This window comes from Cajanus cajan, chromosome 1, assembly GCF_000230855.2.
Source record: "Cajanus cajan strain Asha chromosome 1, NIPB_CcT2T_4, whole genome shotgun sequence".
NCBI lineage: Eukaryota > Viridiplantae > Streptophyta > Magnoliopsida > Fabales > Fabaceae > Cajanus > Cajanus cajan.
In genome coordinates this window covers 64,103,843-64,124,499 of record NC_138517.1, presented here as the reverse complement: position 1 = coordinate 64,124,499, position 20,657 = coordinate 64,103,843, and the positions used below count along the sequence as shown (strand labels likewise).

Sequence of the window (20,657 nt, the reverse complement as noted above, 5' to 3'; positions counted from 1 at the left end):
GAAAAGGCTTGGTTATTAAGTGGCTCTTAGTAGCTCACCTCCCTTGATAGTGCAATTTGTACACTTAGACTTCCAAGTGTTACTCTTGTTCCTAGAAAAGACCAAAAATATTTTGTTTTTGCATAGCATATAAACTTCTTATTGCTTAATCATGAGTAACCTTTCTCAAAGTGATAGTGATATTGAATCTCCTAAAAGTTTTTCTCAAATTTTTAAGGAGGTTGAAGCACTAAAACTATGGAGACAACAAGAAGTACTTCAAAAAGAAAAAAGAAAAGATTGAAAGAGAAGTACAACTTGTTGCTCTTAAGGAAGAGATAAACAAAATTAAGCAACAAGAAGCAAAACTTTTGGAAAAACTTAAAAAGAAAAAAAGTCATAAGAGTTCCAATGGCTCTACAAGCCAAGAAGATGTAGGTAGTGTGCATGTGGATGAACACTATCAACCTACACCTAGAAGAGTCATTAAGGAACCAAAGGTTAGGGAATCACGAGTTGATCTCCCTCCCTTTCATGGAAAAGAGGATGTAGATGCCTACTTGGACTGGGAAATGAAAGTGGAGCAAATCTTCACTTGTCATCAAGTAGGTGAGGAAAGAAAAGTTCCCTTGGCTACCTTAGTTTTCCAAGGACAAACTATGTATTGGTGGACAGCCTTGGTAAGAGAAAGGCGACTTCATAATGACCCTCCTATAGCCTATTGGAATGATTTGAGGAGTGCTATGAGAAGAAGGCACATACCTTCTTATTATAGTAGGGAGCTTATGGATAAGCTCCAAAGTCTCCAACAAAAGAACATGAGTGTGGAGGAGTATAGGCAAAGAATGGAGTTGTACTTAGTGAGGGTTGGAATAAGGGAGGAAGAGAGATTGACCATTGCTCGTTTCTTGAGTGGTCTAAACTTTGAAATAAGAGATAGAGTTGAATTACTCCCTTATAGGGACCTTGATTACTTGGTCCAACTTTGTATAAGGGTTGAGCAAAAAATTCTTAGAAAATCATTTAAAAATACCAACTCTAAATCTTATAACAAGGAACAACACAGGAGGCAGGGAAGTTCATTTAAAAATGCTAAAGAAAACCCCTCTAAAACTCAAGAAATTGACAAAGATCTGGAAAAGAAAAAGATCACCTCACACACTAGTTCAAAGACGAGTGAGATCAAATGTTTTAAGTGTCTAGGGAGAGGCCACATTGCCTCTCAATGACCCACCAAAAAGATCATGATCTTAAGGGGTAAAGACATCTATAGTGAAGAATCCTCCTCATCTTCCTCTTCTAGTGAGAGTGAAGAAACTAGTGACCATGAAACTGAAAAGCTTTATCCTGTTGATGGTGATCTTCTTATGGTCAAAAGGCTTCTTGGAAGCCAACCTTGTCCCACTTCATTATCACAAAGAGAGAACATTTTTCACACAAGATGTTTAGTTTCTAAAAGACATTGTTCTCTCATTGTTGATGGTGGATCATGTTCTAATTGTTGTAGTACAAGGTTGGTTAACAAGTTAGCTCTTACCACCATTCCTCACCCTCAACCTTATAAACTTCATTGGCTCAATGAACGTGAGGAATTAGAGGTTAATCAACAAGTGAAGGTCAAGTTTTTTATAGGAGATTATAAAGATAAAGTTTTATGTGATGTGATCCCTATGGAGGCTTGTCATATTCTGCTAGGTAGGCCATGGTAATTTGACAAACATACTATACATGATAGCCTTACTAACAAAATATTCTTCACTCATAAAGATAAACAAATTGTTTTTAATCCTTTAACACCACCCCAAGTGTTTGAGTATCAAAAACAAATGAAAAGAAAAAGAAAGAAAGAATGAAAAGAAAACAAATTATTAGGAAAGAGTGAGGAAAAATGGGTTTCCTCTCAAGAATTTGTGACCAAGGAGAGTTATTTTATCAACTAACAAGCATTGAAACGTAATCTCTTTGTTCATAAAAGTCTTAACTCTCATCCTAATGCTGCCACTAATCTTGAAGCTGAGAATAAGGAAAAACACAATTTTCAAACAAAGAATTTTCAACTTCAAGATATAGTGAAGAAGGAGTGGACTAGTTCTAGTTGTACTTCTTATACTACTTCTTTGAAGGTGCACAAGGAAGAAAGTATTTCTGTAGTCTTAATAAAGCACCCAATTTTTAGGTTACATTGTTTAGTGGATACAACTTGTAGTGATTTATATTCTATGTTTGCTCCTATGGGAAGTTCTTATTCCTTTGAATTTAACTTGATTCCTTCCCTACAAGACAAATATAGTTTATATGATTATGAGTATCTAATAAACAATCAAGTCCAAAATTGTTTAGGAAGTTTTCTAGTAGTCTTTTCTTTATATTTTAGGAAATGCCTAGGTTACCATTTACGGTACTTTAGGCAAGATGTTTTAGTCTGTAAAAATCATTCTTTCAATGGAATTAGTCTTAGTGTTATTACATTTTTAGGATTTCACTCTAGTTTATGCTTAGAAGAGGATCCTATCTTTACCTTTAGGGAGTTTAATTTCAATAATTTAGTTTTCTTTGTTAGGCTCGATAGAAGGATTCCTCTTAGGATCCACATTCCCTTTTCTTCCCATGAATATTTCACCTCTTATACATGGTATGTTGTGCATGTAGGTAATGATTTTTCTTCCATGGATCCTCGTGATTTGAGGACAAATCCTTTTCAAGAGAGAGGGGATGATGGAATCATGCCTAGGAAGGCAAGGGGTGACACATTAAAGGAACCAAGAGGAATGAGCTAGACATGAAGGTTTAGGCCAGTCAAGGCCCAATGGGCCCGATGGGCTTGGAAGGCCCAAGTTGAGCTTCTCATGGGCCATATCTTGTTTTAGCTATTTTCCTTATATCTTGTATATATCATGTTAGCATAGGTTTCCTATATTTTGAGTCTTGTATTTTGACCATTTAGGATAGCATTTTAGGCTATAGGTTTATTGGGCCTAGTTTTGGGCTTCATGAGCTTTTGGGCTTTTGGTATCCAATATTGGGCTCATTTTCATTCTTGTAATTTTTTCTTTCAATTGTATTTGTTTGGCCATTGTATTTAGACCATTAGAATATGAATTTAGAAGGAATAAGTATTAAAGCATGAATCATAGAATGTTAATTACATTTAAGAGTAATTAGAGTTTCATTTGGGTCACATGTTTTGTGCCAAAGGTGGTTGCACATGTGTACATTCAAATGAACCCTAAATTACTTCTAAATACAATTAAGAATCTAGAAGGAAAGGCTGCACATGGGTTAGGATAAGTGGACGTCCAATTTAAATTCAAATTTGAATTTGAATTTAAAATTGGCGCCACTCTTAGTGCACATGGGTGGCTCCTTGATCCGTGACTTTATATGTTTGCATCCTTCAATATTGTAGACACTTTTGAATGAATAGAGAATTTTCTGAAAATGACTTCAGCTACTCTCTCTCTCTCAAAGGTCACCGAAACTCACCTAGAGCTAGGAGAATCCACACCTCTTCCTACACTTGAAAGTGGGTTTTCTTTTGGTTCTTGAGCTTGGATGCTTCCCTCCATAGCTTAGGAATCTCCTCCTTTCGAATCACTCTTCTTCTTTGATCATCCATTCGGCGGAAGCCTCAAGGATAAGGTCATTGTTTCCGGAGAAGGTCACAAGAAGCAAGAATTCATCCATTGCTTTAACCAACTCCATTATATTCTTGGAGGAATTTGACGACTTTGAGGAAAAAAGAAACGTAGTTGCTTGATTTAGTACAAAAGCTAAATTTGAATTATAACTCCACATTTTTTCTTATAATACATACATATCCTTGTGGTGATATACAACTAGTGACAGCTAAATATATCATTAGTAAAGCAGCTCTATTTTCTATGCGAGCAAGCTCCACATGGTGATGTACATTTTTCTTACAATATGTACATCATATGTACAACCAGTGACTCGACATCACTAGTAAAGCGACACTATTTTTGTTTTTTGCATGCAAGCTCCACATAGTTCATGGAGATTACGCAAGACAGCTTGTGGAGGCTTGATAGGTATCATCCACTTGAGTTGTTGCCAGTGGCACATAAACTGCATCTTTCAGTGTGCTATGGGTTCGGCCATAAAATACATAAACAATAACTCCTATTGCCAGCCATATAGAAACACGTGCCCAAGTAGAAGCCCTGAAAGAGTAACACAAAAATAGGTAAGGTTGTGCAATCAAGTAACAACCCTACACATGGCAATGTTAAAAGGTTATATAATACATAGATCATAAAAAAATTTATTTTATTTTTCCTTATTATTTTTCTTCTAGAAGTTGTTTCGAAGAAGTTTACCTAGAGATTTCCATGATAATTACAAACCAATAACGATTAAGGAACCAAATTGATCTCATTTTTTTCATTAATATTGAAAAGTTAAAGTATTCTAATTTATCTTGTCAACCAAATTAATGTCAACTCAATTTTCTAGGATTAACTAATACTTATAAATAATTTGAAGGGAAATTTCGGTGTATTTCCAGAATTGAATATAAATACTTACCCAAGATTAATAAGTAAATAGGAATTGATAAGAATGCAAGCCACGGGCAGCAGGGGAACAAATGGGCAAGTGAAACCTGAAAACGGATCAAACTAAGTTATATTTTACATCAAAACTCATTAATATTTTATAAATTAGACCAATCATCAAATTGGTCAAGCTATTAGATCAATGGATCAATGATTAAATCAAAAGATCACTTATTAAACCGTATGAATCAGTTTTAATTAATTTTTTAAAAATATATTCATGTTATATATATATATATATATATTATTATAAGTTTTAATAAAATTTATGTCATACTTTAAAGAAGCCTTCAACATAAACTGTAGTCAATATAATATATTTATAAAATAACTAAATTATAAATTGATTAAATCACTTATATTAATATATAATTTTAAATTAAAAAAATACTATATAAATTATTTTAAATAAATTATATAATAATAAAACATGTTGACTAAGTACTCATTAAAGTATTAAATAAATATATTTATTAATAAATTAATACATAACTAAATATATAATTTTACAAAACAGATAGAGTATTAATATTATTCAACTTATGCATTTAACAAGTAAATCCTATTAGTTTAGTGGTAAGGAAGCTGTCACCCTATGCCCAATACCAAGAATCAAATCTCATTGAAAACAAAATGGGCAATTTTAACCGAATTTTCAGGTGAAAATTTTGAGTTGTTTGTGGATCGGTTTAAAAACAACACTCACTCAGTTCAACTACCTAACTAGCCGGTTTTTACCCATTTTAAAATGGGTCAATTGCAAAAATATCCAATAAAAAAGTCCTGGAAAACATTTCTAATCTTTTATCTAAACCGATTCTTATTCCGATAGTAACTTTGGTGTAAATCATCCTATCATCTTATTCTACTGTATTTGTGGTCAACCTATTTTCATAATTTGTTTTACATACACTCAATATAAGACTTTTAAAGATCATGTGACATGTGACATCCATTAGTCTTAAAAGACTAAATGCGTGTTTGCTTCAGCTTTTAGACGGGAAAATTCACGTTTGTGGGAAGCAAAAAATTGAAACTTTCACGTAAATTTATTTGTAAACGTGGAGAGAGAAAGAAAAATTACGTTTATAAATCGAAACCAAACACGCACTAAGACACTCACTCACACAGGCCATGTAAGTTTGTTACTGTAAGATAATAATTCTAAACCATACCTCCAGAGTGCCCAAAGTTGTGTCTGGCATCATCTTGATCCATACAGTTCAGGAAGACAAAACCACATAGAAGAAGAGTGCCACCAACTCCACATAATGCAAAGCGAACAGAACTGGTAATGCCAAACATAAAAGAAAACCTAAATGGCATAACAAGAATTGATAAAGTGCATAAATTTAATGTAGCAGAACCATCCCCTGCCCCAGGGATAAGGCCAACTCTCCATATAGTAGACTCATTAACATTTCAAATCAGCTTATAAAGTATTTAGGCTTTTGAGCATGTACATTCATTCATACATTATCATTCTATATGCAAATTGTTGTGCTGGCTAGGTTCAATTTCCTCACCGTATATATGGAAGAAAAAAAATACTTAGTCAAGAGAGGAAGAAATCATTTCAGTAATTTCTATATTTCGAAATAAATTAGTTTCAAACGATATTCTTTGTTTCATATATAAAAAATAAAAAAGAAAATCATTGTATATGCAACTTGAAAACTGAACTCTACCACTAAACCAACCTGAGAATAGTTTTATTTGAAGCTGCAAATGTGAGGACTAAAACCCCTAAGCATGTCAATGCTATTACCCACCCAATAACTTTTCTCCTATTACCCTCGTGTACATCTGCACCACAAACAAATAGGAGTGAGGAGAAAAATTAGCAGATGTCAAATGATATAAGGAAAGGCAAAAAAAAAACAAAAAACTATAATGGCAGCCTTTTGATGTAAGTTACTTAAGCAACATTGATCTCATATTGTTAGATTTTATCTTAAATCACATATATAAGTTGCATTTCAAGAATTGAGACAGGCAATATAGAACCTTCCAACATCCTCCCCCTTCCACAAATGCCTGCCAGAACAAGCAAGCCTACCAGAATAGGAGATTTACAAAGATGGACTATAAACTTTAATATCATGTTAGATTTTATCTTAAAATTAATTGTTATTAAGTAAAATTACGCAATAGATATATAAATTGAATCCCGAGAATTGAGAGAGGAGATGCAGCACCTTCAACACATATATCGAGCAATATATTGAATTTATGTATGATAGATAGATAGTGCTAGACAGAAAAGGTAAATCATAACTCACATTTGCCTATGACAGGATCTTCAGCAATGAGGGGATAATCAATTGATTCATCTTCTTTAACAATTACAGGTTTCTCGCTCCAAGAAGCACCAACATTTGCCTTTGTATCTTCTTCATTTGCCTCCAAATTGCTCCAGATATATTGCCTTGAGGTTGAAACAATTGGTTCCTGGAGAGAAGGGGGCAATGGAACCTCATCTGGTGGGATATATCTTAGTATTAACACAGATATTGCCACCATTGTGAATGCAAGAAGTGTACCCACACTGACCTACAGGTAACAGGAGACAATCTAAATACACATCAGTACTATACAAAAAAGTTAGGAACATCCTTTTGCATTTGAGAATTAAAGATGATACAAGGCATATCCATGCACACCTCAGAAATGCTTTTTAATGATTTCTGAAGGGCAGGGGAACAGAAAGAAAAAAAGGGGGGAAAAAAAAATGTCTGGACAAGGACAATGGCTTCATCAAATTGGTTTCATTGTTCTAGACAAATTATGATTACATAAAGATTATAGTTCTAATGAAAATTCTAGCATTATGTTTTATTTTGAAAGATGAGAGTACTAAATAATAATCTTTTAAGTTATATATAAAAATAATTGATAATTGAGATTATAAAATAATTAAATACACTTATATTATTATTATTGTCATCCCTACAACTACTACTATCACAATCATTTGCCGTCGTCATGATTATCACTGTTGTTGCTGTTGCCACCATTATTATTATCATCGTCGTCGTCATCACATGACAGTGACAATAATGATGGTCGACAGCAACAATGGTAACAATGATAATAACAATAATAATGATTTTATAAATGAATGATTATAATTAAGTTTTAATCTCAACTATCAATTATTTTTATTTATAATCTAATGTTTATTATTTTTCCTTCTCTTCTTTCATAATAAAACATGTTTTTATTAGATCCTCTTCATGTATATGTGTAATCTTATGTAAACATGCTCTCATTGGACTATTTTTTGTGTAAAAATGAGAAGAGTAAATATGAATAGTACAACCATATATGAATGAAAAAGATTTAAGAAATTCTTTAGATTTTTTATTTTTAAAAAAAATCACATGACTTGTTTGTTTTAATCCTCATCATTAATTCATTAATGGTAAGATCTAACGATGAATATTTTTTTTCTTTCTCAAATCAATATAGATATTATTCTTAAATTTTTATGAAATTGAATACAACCCCTATGCTTTTTTTTTTTTAACGTTTATAGTAACTTCTCTTGAAGAATCAGAATTTAAAATTTTGAAATAATTAAGAGGAACAAATGTAATATTTAAGGAATATTAATATAATATTTTTCAAATTATCAGAAGAAATTAGTGTAGGAATAGAAACAATAAAGGGGGTGTATGTGCAACTTCACAAAACCTCGTAAGGTGTGTATATAGTTTTCTCTCTATATATAACGTTATATACAAATTCATTTTACACTTTTAATAGAAGAATAATATAATGGTCTTGGCATTTCTCATGTAGTGCCTAAACTTACAATCACAGGTATTTCAATTTGTGGTATATAATGATCATATACCACACAAAAGTTTTTGAATATAGTTATTTTTAAACAACATTGAAGGTCACAATCCTTACAAAAACAAAAAGGATCCTGAATGTAGTAAAAGCAGACTTACCATCCCAGCGAGTTCAGAGACTTCCAAGGAAAATGCCAAGGCTGCAGCAACAAGGCCAGTAACTATGGTGCTCTTAACAGGAACCTGGCTGCGCTTGTTTATGTCAGAAAAAAAACGGTGGCAGCAACCCATCCCTTGCCATAGCCATCAATATTCTTGGCTGAGACATTAAACAAAACACATTCATAATTTTACCTGGCATAGAAAACTTCAATAAAAAGGAATAAAATAAAATAAAAATTTGTGCTATGTGCTACGGGTTATCACGGTATAAATGATAAGAAGAAAATTTATACTTTAATACTACTCTTATATTTCTACCATTAATATGTGTTTGTAGGACCTGACTTCAACATAATAGGAATTGAATTTGAAAGTATCATGTTGACTCTAGGATAAGAATAGATTAGACTTTAAACAAGAGTTTATAGCTTACCTCTTTAAAGTCTGACCTGTTTAATAAAAAATGCTAGATTTAGGTTTTTAAGAAAATCTATTAATATAAAAAGGTCAGATTTAGGTTTATAGAAAAACTTGTTAGATCTAATGAGTCAATTTATTTATTTATATAATATAATAAAAAATTAATATATATATATATTAATTATTAAAATTATAAATATATAAATAAATTTATAAAACAAATATTTTTTTATACAATTATTTTCTTTTCATTATAAATTTATAAACTTACAACTTGTGTATGTGTACACACCAACATACATAATTATATATGAATTGTCCTTTCAACAAAAAAATGATTTAATTTTTCTCTTATATTTCTTTTAAAATTTAAATTTTAATAATATTGAATAAACTATATTTTAAAAATAATTTTGTTGATTTTTAAAAATTAAATTATTGACTTAATTAACATTAATAATTCAAATAGATTAATAAATCAGATTAGGCCCTAAAAAAGTCAGATCAGGCATATAAAAAAGTTTATAATAAATAATAGACTAAACTTAAGCTTTAATTTTATAAATAAGGTATAGTCTATATATTCAAAACCTAACATGATCTATTCTCAACCTTATTTGACTCCGATGTTCAAAGCTTAGTTAACTAAATACAATTTTAAGTCTATCAAATATAATTCTTTTTTTATTAGAGTCCACCCCTAACAATAAACCGGCAGAACAAAATGTGACATATATTTGAAACATTATTATCTTAATTAAATTCACATCTAGCTCTTTTGATACATAACATTTGAAGCATGGGCCAATGTTAATGCTAGGATAATAGTGATACTCAAATTACACGATTTCGAATTAATCCTGCTACTCGTGTACTTAATGCAAGTATCATTGTACTTTTTTGTCTAGACAATTTTATTATAATCGAAATATATACAAATTGAATTTATGATGCATCACGTGAATTCCTCATTTGTTCAACGTAAATGATATGCATGCAGTGTCTTATCAAGCTGTAATTTTGGGTTTCAACAGATAATATTTGTGATAGACCCTCACCTAATTATATGATATTGTAATTCGTGTCAACTAAAGTGTATATTTAAGTTATAACTCACTGATATAGTAAATTTATATTAAAAAATTTAATTTTAATTTAATTTTTAAATAAAAATATTAAAAAATTGATTATAATTAAAATTTATTATAAATAATTTTTTTAAAAAATGTAAATTATATTTTAAATTCATAATAAACTATTTATATTATGACATATAAGATTATTTTTAAATATCAATAACTTCTTCTAAAATATTAAATAATTTAATATAAAAATGAAAAAAATAGGCAAAAAGAGATAAAATATTAAAGAAAATTCGTAAAAACACTTCTATTAAAAAAAATCCATGAAAATGAAGAAAGAAAGCCAAAAATATTGTTTTAATTTTAAGATAGTTATTATAATTTTATATACATAAAATATTTGGAGTATGAAATTTGTTATCCGATTAAATTTTGAGACAATTGCTTTCATTATCTAAATTACTTGCCTATAATACATTTTTTAAATAAAATAATAATTTTAAAGTTATATTAAGGTATAAAAAACATAATTTTAATTTAATTTATTTTTAAATAATTTTTTTTATTAATTTTAAAAATTATTTCCTTGAAAATAATCCATCCCAATATCTAAACAATGATGAATATGTCATGATCAAACGATTCAAGAGGGAGTTTTGCAGGAACAATTAAAAAGGAGAAAAATGAGATGTCAAATTGCTGGCTCAATGGATTTGGAATCTCCCATTTTGAGTGTATCCACATATAATAATAGAGAAGAAAAAACAAACAAGTATAAATGAGATTCAATTCATGAAGCTTCCCCCCACAACAATGACATCATACCTAGTTATCAAACAAGCAACACAACTTCCTAAACATACCCACCAACTAATAAAAACAAACTCAACCACAACCAACATTCACCTCTTTTTTTAATGATTAGATTATTTTGTTTATGATAAATTAAATAAACAATTTAAAATTATACTTTAAAAGTAAGTTTTTTAAAAAATTCAAAACATCCCTATTTTTTAAAAATATATTTAGTTTTCTCCTGATCAAATAAAACTGTGACAAGCTTAATATATTAATTATTGGGTTAATTGTGTTTTTAATCCCTTATTATTTTTTATCAATTTCTATTTTTATTTTTAAAAAAATATTTGACCGACTTTAATCCTTAAAAGATTATTCTGCTCTGCTTTTAATCCCTTATTTTTTGTGAATTCTATTTTTAGTCACTCAAAATATTTGACTACTTTTAATTTACCAAAAATTGCTCCCTTACAACTTAAAGAACTTAATATATAACACAGAGAACATTGAGATTTGAGACTCTTACTTACAGTCTTACCTGAGGCAATATTCCACCCATCAATGATGCGCATAACGCTGTAAAAGCCCCAGCATTTATAACGTATCTGTAATCACAGTTAGTAAAAAGTGACTTTAAAAAACCAATATCATTCAAACATAAATAAATCAACTTTTAATCTCAATTTCTTAAAAATAATACATTTTTTAACACACGTTTATTATCGATTGGTGTCTATTAATTAAAAATATGAAATTGTAATTGAAACTCGTGAGATAAATAATGAAATTTATAAAATTATGAAAGTTTAAATAAATTTCAACTAATAATAAAAAATATATATAAAAGAGAACGTGTTAATAATATTTATCATATTACTATTTATGATAACAAGATAAATCATATTACTATTTAAAACAATCACATTCTTCTGTTTAACAAGCTAAACTTCATGAAAAATCAGAAGCAAGATAATTGCTAACTTACGCTGCCCATTGCATTCCATTGTCAGCAAATGCAGATGATATGGGGGTGTCAGGGTTAATCACATAATAAGGCACTAAACCCACAATAACAATGGAGACCATCATGTACAATCCACAACATAGAAACAATGAAGCACCAATACCCAGTGGCAAATCTCTTTGAGGATTTTTCACCTGTTGATCATAGTAAAACATCGTTAAAAAAAAATAATAACTTAAAAACTCACGGTAATGATGCATAGATAACATTAAATTAATATTAACCTTTTCAATAAAATATTTTCTAGTTTTGTTTTTCTAAGGATTTATTTAGTAAAACTAGCCAAAACTTGAAAGTGTTTGATAAAATAAAACTTGAAAGTGTTTGATAAAATTAATTGATAAAATAATGGGCAAATGTAAAACAATATGGAAAAGACATTTATTCATTTAATAATGAGAATGAGATAATCACAATATAGATAAAAGAGTTTCTAAATTAAAATAATAAACAAATAATTTCAAATAAATTAATGAAAAATAAAAAATAAAAAAATAAACTAGAGCTTGTAATGTATATGCTACTTTACGGTAGTTGACATGGTGTTCTTAGTATTAATTTCTGTTAATATTAAAATAATATTTGACTTACAAAAATTACATCTCACAAGTATAAATTAATTATTATTTGTTAGTTAAAGTGTTATATGGATCATATTTATAAAAAAAAATATTATAAAGTATTTTAATTAGTTTATGAAAAACAATTATAAACTGACAAATGTCATACTAAAAAAAAACTTATGTTGGTCAAACTAAATTATAAACAAGTTAAAGGAATACATAAGCTTTTCAAATGCAATGTGAAACACACTCTAAATAGTACTTTTTAGGATGATAATATTTGTGTTTTATACCTCTTCAGCAGTGCTGGCAACTGCATCAAAACCTATGTATGCGAAAAAGACTGTTGCAGAACCAGCTAGCATGCCATCCACCCCAAAGGGAAAATACCTATCAAACCAAGAGGCATGTATTCATTCAAAAACATTAAGAGACCAAAAGGAAAAGTGGAAGTGCAAAAGCCAAGCAACAATTTATATTTAATAGCATACCCTGTGGGAAGCTTATATCCAACCCATCCAGATTTGAATCCCAAGTAACCACCAGCCACTATCACAAAAATCAATGCACATATGTTCACTGATGTGATTATACTTTGCACCACTGTACTCTGCATACATCAAGCATTGATTGAAATTAGCTCTCAGAAAAATATTTTTTCATATTTGAATAGATTCAAGAAGATAGGGGCAAGGGTCATAACCCAGTTCCAAATGATATATTTTTTCTTTATCCATGTGAATTACGAAGATGACACTAGAATTCAAACTCAACTCTTTACATACTATCCAAACTTTCTACTATTAAAATCAATCATGGTAGTTATTTGCAAAGATGTACACTATAATAAACTAAATTTCACTAATCATAAACAAAGGGTCACAACAACCTATTTACAAAAACGTTACCTCTTTAATCCCAACACATAGAAGCCCAGTAATAATAAATACTATAATTGCTGAACATGGATCAACCACAATGTTAATCCCTGGAATGAGATGACGCGATAAGAAGCTGGGCAAATTTTCCTCTCCTCCGATAAGTGCAGCCTAGTCAGAGAAACACCAACAATTGCTTCACATGATTTTTACTTGTGATTCAAACAAATAAATCTGCTAGATTTACTATATACTAAGTAATGAGAAAACATCCACAGGAATTCTTATCTTCAAAGAAAAATGAAAATAAAAAAACAGGATCATATAATCAACACCCTCTAAGACAAAAAATAACATACCAAATTAGGCGTTATGCCACGAGCAACCGCAGCTCCACCAATTGTGTATTCCAGTATTAAGGCCCAACCAATCAACCAAGCAACTCTGTAATGCAGAGTAAACATTCTCAATCAATCAAAATATACAAAACCTTCAATTGACAATCATGTAACTTTTTTATTTTAGTAAATTAACAGTCACATAAATTAAATGTTGCAATCTCAAACCAAGAGTTTCTTCAATAGAACTAGTTTATAAGTTAGTTAAAATAAGACAGCTAAAAACTTATATGTTTTATGTTAGAAGTTGAAAAACTAGAAACTTATAAGATAATTAATTCAATTAAAAGTATGTGATAAAATTAACTCAACTAATTATGTAAAATAGAATATTTATTTATTTGATGACAAGAGGGAGAATGATATGTAGGTAGAAAAGTTTTTAAATTAAAATGGTAAAAATGGATTTCGAGTATATCAATGAGAAAACAAAAGAAAAAAAAGTAAGAACTTACAAATTATAAGCTACTTCAACTAACTTATAAAAACTAAACTATAGGTTCTTAAAGTACAAACTTATTGTGATTAAATTAACTTATAAATTACTCGAAAAAATTATAATATTCTTAAATATCTTACTAATCATACTTTTTTAAGTGTATGGAAAAACATTTCTTAAAGGAGATTATCTCTTGAATAAATCTCCTTACATGAAATATTTAGCTTCTGACTTTAGGATAGGGAAATAGTCTGGATTCACAAAAAAATGAAACACTAGTCCTAGCCCCTTCATACATGTTCCCAAGATTCTCCCCCAAAAAAAAACCACCACCCCAAACCATCCCTGAATATATATCATTAACTCATAACCCCTCTTCAATCTTCAGTAAGCCAAATCAGCATCAAAATTAGAAGGTTGAATAAAAACAAATAGAAAGTGAAAAGCACTAACTAAGAAGGTGAGTTAATGAAAGGTATACCCTTCTCCAACACAAATGTATGAGTAGTGATATGCACTTCCAGCAGAAGGACAGCGACTAGCCAACTCTGCATAGCAAAGAGCAGAAAGAGCAGCAGCAAATCCAGCCACCACAAAAGAGAGTGGCAAAGCGGGTCCAGTGTGTTCCCGAGCCACCGTTCCAACCAGAACATACACACCAGCACCAATTGTTGCACCAACGCCTGAGTCAAACCACCACAAAATTTTAAATACTCATCAAACACTTTGTGACAAAATATAACAACACATCAATTCAGTTCAACTGGTCACTTATATTCTGTTTTTTTTTTTCTTTCACTTTTGACTCACAAACTGAACAAATTGAAACAGGAAAGCAAGCAACGTGATCCTACTGCCTAGATCTTATTAAAAGAAAATACTCATAACCGAAATTAAAAACAAAAAAAAGAAACAAACACAGAATATTCTGGTACTGTGAAACCAAACTGTTGAAACGTGAAACTAAAACATGAATAGATCCACACCTAGAGGTTCTTAAAAAACTGTCTGCTACTATGATTTCGGCCACAATATTAAGGATTCTGGAGTGTGGCTCTTTTCCAAAGGATCTAGAATAAGTTTTGATATCATGTTAAAAAAGTGATCAAAAGTTAAATTATTGTCTACTTATATAATCTTGCTTGAATTTCTGATGTCGGTGTGAAACTTGGTTTTTCTCAAAGATCATGACTAAACCGGGGTCACAATTTAAAACCGTGTACACATCCATACCCAAAAGAAAAACTTGATTGAAAATGAACTAAAACACAAGGAAAAAAAATGGGAAAAGGAGGGTACAAAAAAATGGAAGAAAAAAGGTTGAAGTACCAATTGCCATGAGATGAGGCACCGTTAACTCCTTTGCAAGTTGGCCTTGAGAGTGGCTCTTAACTGCAGAATCCACCCTTTTCCTTCTGGTTAAAAACCTCCATGAAAAGAGTCCTCCAGTTTTACGACCCTCTTCTGAATCAACCCAAATCCCCATGAAACAAACCTTTTCTTTTTCTCTTGGCTCAACAAGGCACACTATTATATATCTGGGAAATAATGGTTAGTAGCAGAGAAGGCATCTTTGGAATTAGTTAATCAATTAATTTGGGTCAGAGAGATAGAAACAAAAGAAGAAGAAAAAAAAATAAGAAACAGTTGAATTCTCCCTTTCCTTGTGATTGTGGTTTTTATGGGAAGGAGAAGACACATACCCTTGATCAAGGGTAATCCCAGTGGCTACTATTCTCCCTTTCAATTATTCAAAGTTTCTGTTTTTCTTACTCTGCAAATTGTTCTGTGATTTCTCTATGTGCATGCTTCCAAGCATACAAGCATCGCCGTCACACTGCTATGTCCTCCGAATTATCCTCTCAACCACCGAAAATTCTTTCGACATCTGTCAAATGATTTTAATCTAAAAAAATTACTGCCATTTAATTTAACATTTTTAAATGTGCTTCCTTCCCTAATCTACCCTTCCCACTAGATCACACCCCACGTTTGTACCACACGTTCATGGATATATTTGTCTTTCAGCTTATTTTGGATGTATTGCACTAGTTTGATTATTGTTTAGTGAATGATTAAGAATATTCCTCAAAGTATCATGAATTTCACTATACAAGCTAAATCCAATAAGATTCATCAAAACCATAAATTTATCAGAAGTTTTACTAAAGGTCTTCCTTAATTCATTATCAGAACTCCAAATATTTTACCAAAGGTCTTCATCCATATAGTTGTTCCTTGAGCTAAAACTTGTTGCAGAACGTGAAACAACTGCATATAGCAATTGTATGAGCATGTTGTTAGGTACATACTAAAACTCTCAATTGGCCTTTTTTGAGTTTGTCATTAACACGTCAACTTCCCCTCACAAATACTGTTTCAGACTTTCGGGAATAAACTAAGGTCAAAAAGAAAAAAAAAAAATTGTGGTGAGGATTTGGCACATCCTTGTTGATAGCAAAACAACAAATGATGACAAACAACTTGAAGTTTTAGCCTCTAAGGGTTTTAGAAAGGTGTCGAATGTTTATTATTCTCATATCCTTATTTGTCTAAAACTAGCAGTCCACTCACGGGAATTTTAAAATGTATGAATTTTATTATCAAATAAAATGCATAATATAATATGGAATATTTGTTGACACTTATAAAAATTATTAAAAATAATAATAATGACAAAACTATAAAAGAAAATATTAACCATTAAAACATTCGAATAATTACATTTGATGTTAACACTGTAATAATAATATATTTACGTATTTATTGTATCGAAATATAAAAAGTTAAGTAAATTTCAATATATTCGTTGATCCACGTTTAAGCAAGGTCAGGAGTTCGAATCTTGCCTTGTGTATGCAGCCACATTAAATCTTGGGGTCAGTTATCCTACCTCACCCTTTAAGGTGTCTCCAACGTAGCGAGAAGATTAATCACTACTATCGACAGTGAATACTCCAGGAATGAAAAAAAAAATAAAAGTCTCAAAACATACACAAAATAAAAGTCAATTTTAAGTAAGATATTAATAAGTTAATATTCACATTTATTATAATATTTAATGACATAAATAAAATCACTCACGGAAATATCATAATAGATGCATATCAGCATATATATTTAAAATTATAATAAAATTAATTTTATTTTTAATCATGACATTAATATGAATTGCTTGTGGTGTTGTAACGGGTTTATCGCCGCCAGATTCGCTACCCCTTAGATATTATATTCACCTGCATCTATAGTCTTGAAAGATCAATTTGCCACGCTCTATGCATGACTGCTGGTTGCGACTAACTAACATAATTTTAAAATATCCCTCGTGCATAACTAACTCCTACACCGTTGCATTCTAGTTACTTTTAAAAAATATATTATATATTTCTTTAGATAAAAAAAATCTTTATCTTTTGCATGTTAAAACAAAATCTTTAGATTTAAAATTCTTTACACAAATTGCTTTACTGATTTAAAAAATATGTTACTCTTTTAAAAAAAAATTATAAAAAAAATATATTTACCTTACATATTACAATTTTTAAGTTTTTATTTTAAAATTTTAGTCTAATGTCAGTCAATTCTCTTTCAATTCTAATCCTTCTTGTGATTTTTCTTTTGTGAAGAAAAATCGTAAAATATTAATTTTAAATTTTAATATTTCACAAATGTACAAATTTATTAAAATATTAAATATTATTGATTAATTTATTGGTTTTTTTTTTAAAAAAACTTATCATATAAAAATAAAGAATTTTATCCAACTAGAATCAATGAATACTAAAATTTTGATATCTCGTAAGGTTTTCTATTTTCTTAGCATCAAAAGTAGTTATATTTATTAAAAGTTGTTAGTATAACTTGATACTTGTATTCTTTAATTAAGAATTAGGATTCAATTATTGGTATGGACATAGAGTCATGATTGAAAGATATTATTTTATCCATGTAAGAATTGACTTGATGGGAAGGAGTTGCACTTTCTCATCAAACAACAAAAAGAATTAATTATATCTATTTTCATGAGACATGATATTTTATTAGTCATTCTATGTGATAAATTTTTGTCATCTATAATATATTTTTCTAGTTTCAACGATAATTAAACTCGAAACAATTTAATTAAAAAGACATAAGTTGTTACTTTTTATACTAATCAATTTTGGTAATAAAGTTGCAATATGATAGACTATTATTTTATGGATAAAAATCCATATTATAAATTAAAATGAAGTACCATAGAAAAAAGTTCAACCATTATATATTAAATATGAATAGTTATTTATCTTGTAGGTAAGGATTATTTTTTAACAAGAGAATTTTTAGAAATTCTCTTAAATTCTTATATAATTCAATTTATATTATTTATGAATTAAATTTTAATATTTTAAAATAACTTATTTATCTTAAACCTAAAATATAATTTATATGTTTAAAATATATATTTATATAAAATTTTAATAATATATATATATATAAGAGAAAGAAAAAGTGAAAAAAGAAACATCAAAAACCGAAGAAAATAACACTTAAAATATTCTTGTTTTACAATTTTTTACACTTTTTGTTGTTGAGTTTTTCTTAATTTTACATTTATATTACACATTATCTACATGCAAATTTAACTATCTCAATGATAATGTTAGCAAAAATAAAAGATAACAACACATTAATTTAATATATATATATATTATATTATATTGTATTTGTTTCAACTTTTCATATCTATCAAATCAATCTACATCCTTATTTTTTTAAAATAATATAGAATTTTTATTTACAAAAATATAGAAAATAAATTTTTTTATTATCATCGAATTTCTAATTAACGGCTTTAATTATATATATATATATATATATATATATATATATAAGTAAGAATATATTAAAAAAATCACTAAGTACCATAAGATATTCGATAATTCAAAGATTTAATAAAGTAAAAACAATCATAAAATTCAATAACTACTATCAAAGAATTTAATTATTCATAAAATTCAAACCGTCATTAAAAAAAAATAATGATAAATGTATGATTTTCAAGATAACTAAAACTAAATGACAGAAAGATTTTAAAACGTCTTATTACTTCAACTACACACTCAATTAGTGGACAAAAATGGAAAAGATATTAAATTTTTGAAAGAAAAAAAAAGAAGAAGATAAAACTGATATAAAAGAGAAACACAAGTTACATACACTTGGAAAGAAAACTATTCAACTCAGACTTCCACAAAAAAAACAGAAACTCTCATCTTTGACTTCGCAAAATGAAAGTTGAAAACTTCTTTAAGGATGGTTTGAGAGATTTAAAGTCTAATATGACCTGACCTATTTTTATCCTAATTAAATGAAACACTAAAAGATTTCCTACTCCATTCTTTTTTTGTTTGAAATCACCAACAAAAAAAATCCGTTAATGTTTTAGGACACTTATAGGTAAGTGTAAAAAAAAAAAATACATTCATTCTGATTACATATTTAAAATCCACTTATTTTGTTGCCATTTTTTTTTGGAAAGGTACTAATTCTAAACGCTTTTACAGTGGACAATCTTTAAAGTAGGTTTCTAATAGGATGTGTAACATTCAGTTACAAACTTATTAAAATATATAGTTATTATAAAATATAAAATATGAGTTCTTATTATACAATGAAAATATATATTAACTATTTCTACTCATATATTATAAAATCTAATCAAAGCAATATAAAAATTCTATCTTATTCTAGATATAAGTATGTGTAAAAATAATCTTTAGATACTATATCTTCTTAATAATGTTTATGATCCTCACAATATTAATAGTGTTGACTTAATTCAATCATTATACTTGATTGATATCTTCACATATATCTATCAAATATATGTACCAAAAAAAAAAAGAAGTAAAAATTTAATAATCTCAACGTATATATATACTAAAGGTAAGGATATTGTCCTAAAACACACAATAATTTATGGAAGAAACTAGAATTAATTTATTCTACTGACCTGCATCTATAGTGTTAAAACAACAATTCGCCCCCACTCTATGCATGACTACTGGTTGCAACTGACATAATTTTAAAATATCCCTCATGCACAACTAATTCATACATCATTGCATTCTAGTTACTTTAAAAAAGACATTATATATTTTTTAGTTAAAAAAATCTTTATCTTTTACATGTTAAAACAAAATCATTAGATTTAAAACCATCAACATACATGTGTGTAAATCAATATACATATATATGATTATGCATGAATTCTCTCTTAAAAAAATATTTACTTTTTTTATATTTATTTTAAAATTAAAATTTTAATAATATTAAGTGAACTATATATATATATATATTACAAATAAATTTGTTAGTATTTTAAAATTAAGTTTAATGACCTAATTAATATTATTAATATAAATAGACTTTTAAATAGACTAATAAATTATATTAGACTTAAAAAATGTCATACCTAGTATATTCTCATCCCTAATTAATTAGATAGAACACTAGAAAATTCTCTACTTTATCTTTTTTACTTGTCTCACATTTTCC

The 20,657-nt window shown here is 28.8% G+C and overlaps 1 protein-coding gene across 1 annotated transcript; it reads right to left on the bottom strand.

Annotated features, from left to right (window-relative positions):
- Positions 1-3,736: 3,736 nt before the first annotated feature.
- LOC109791423 (cationic amino acid transporter 2, vacuolar) lies at positions 3,737-16,024 on the bottom strand. Its single transcript, XM_020350726.3, is given in 15 exon segments — positions 3,737-4,160; positions 4,525-4,600; positions 5,729-5,841; positions 6,254-6,359; positions 6,836-7,106; positions 8,513-8,629; positions 8,631-8,672; positions 11,354-11,420; positions 11,801-11,973; positions 12,696-12,792; positions 12,894-13,012; positions 13,311-13,451; positions 13,640-13,724; positions 14,599-14,800; positions 15,447-16,024. Coding segments are annotated over 15 exon segments (1,929 nt in total). The 5' UTR covers positions 15,604-16,024; the 3' UTR covers positions 3,737-3,997.
- Positions 16,025-20,657: the final 4,633 nt, after the last annotated feature.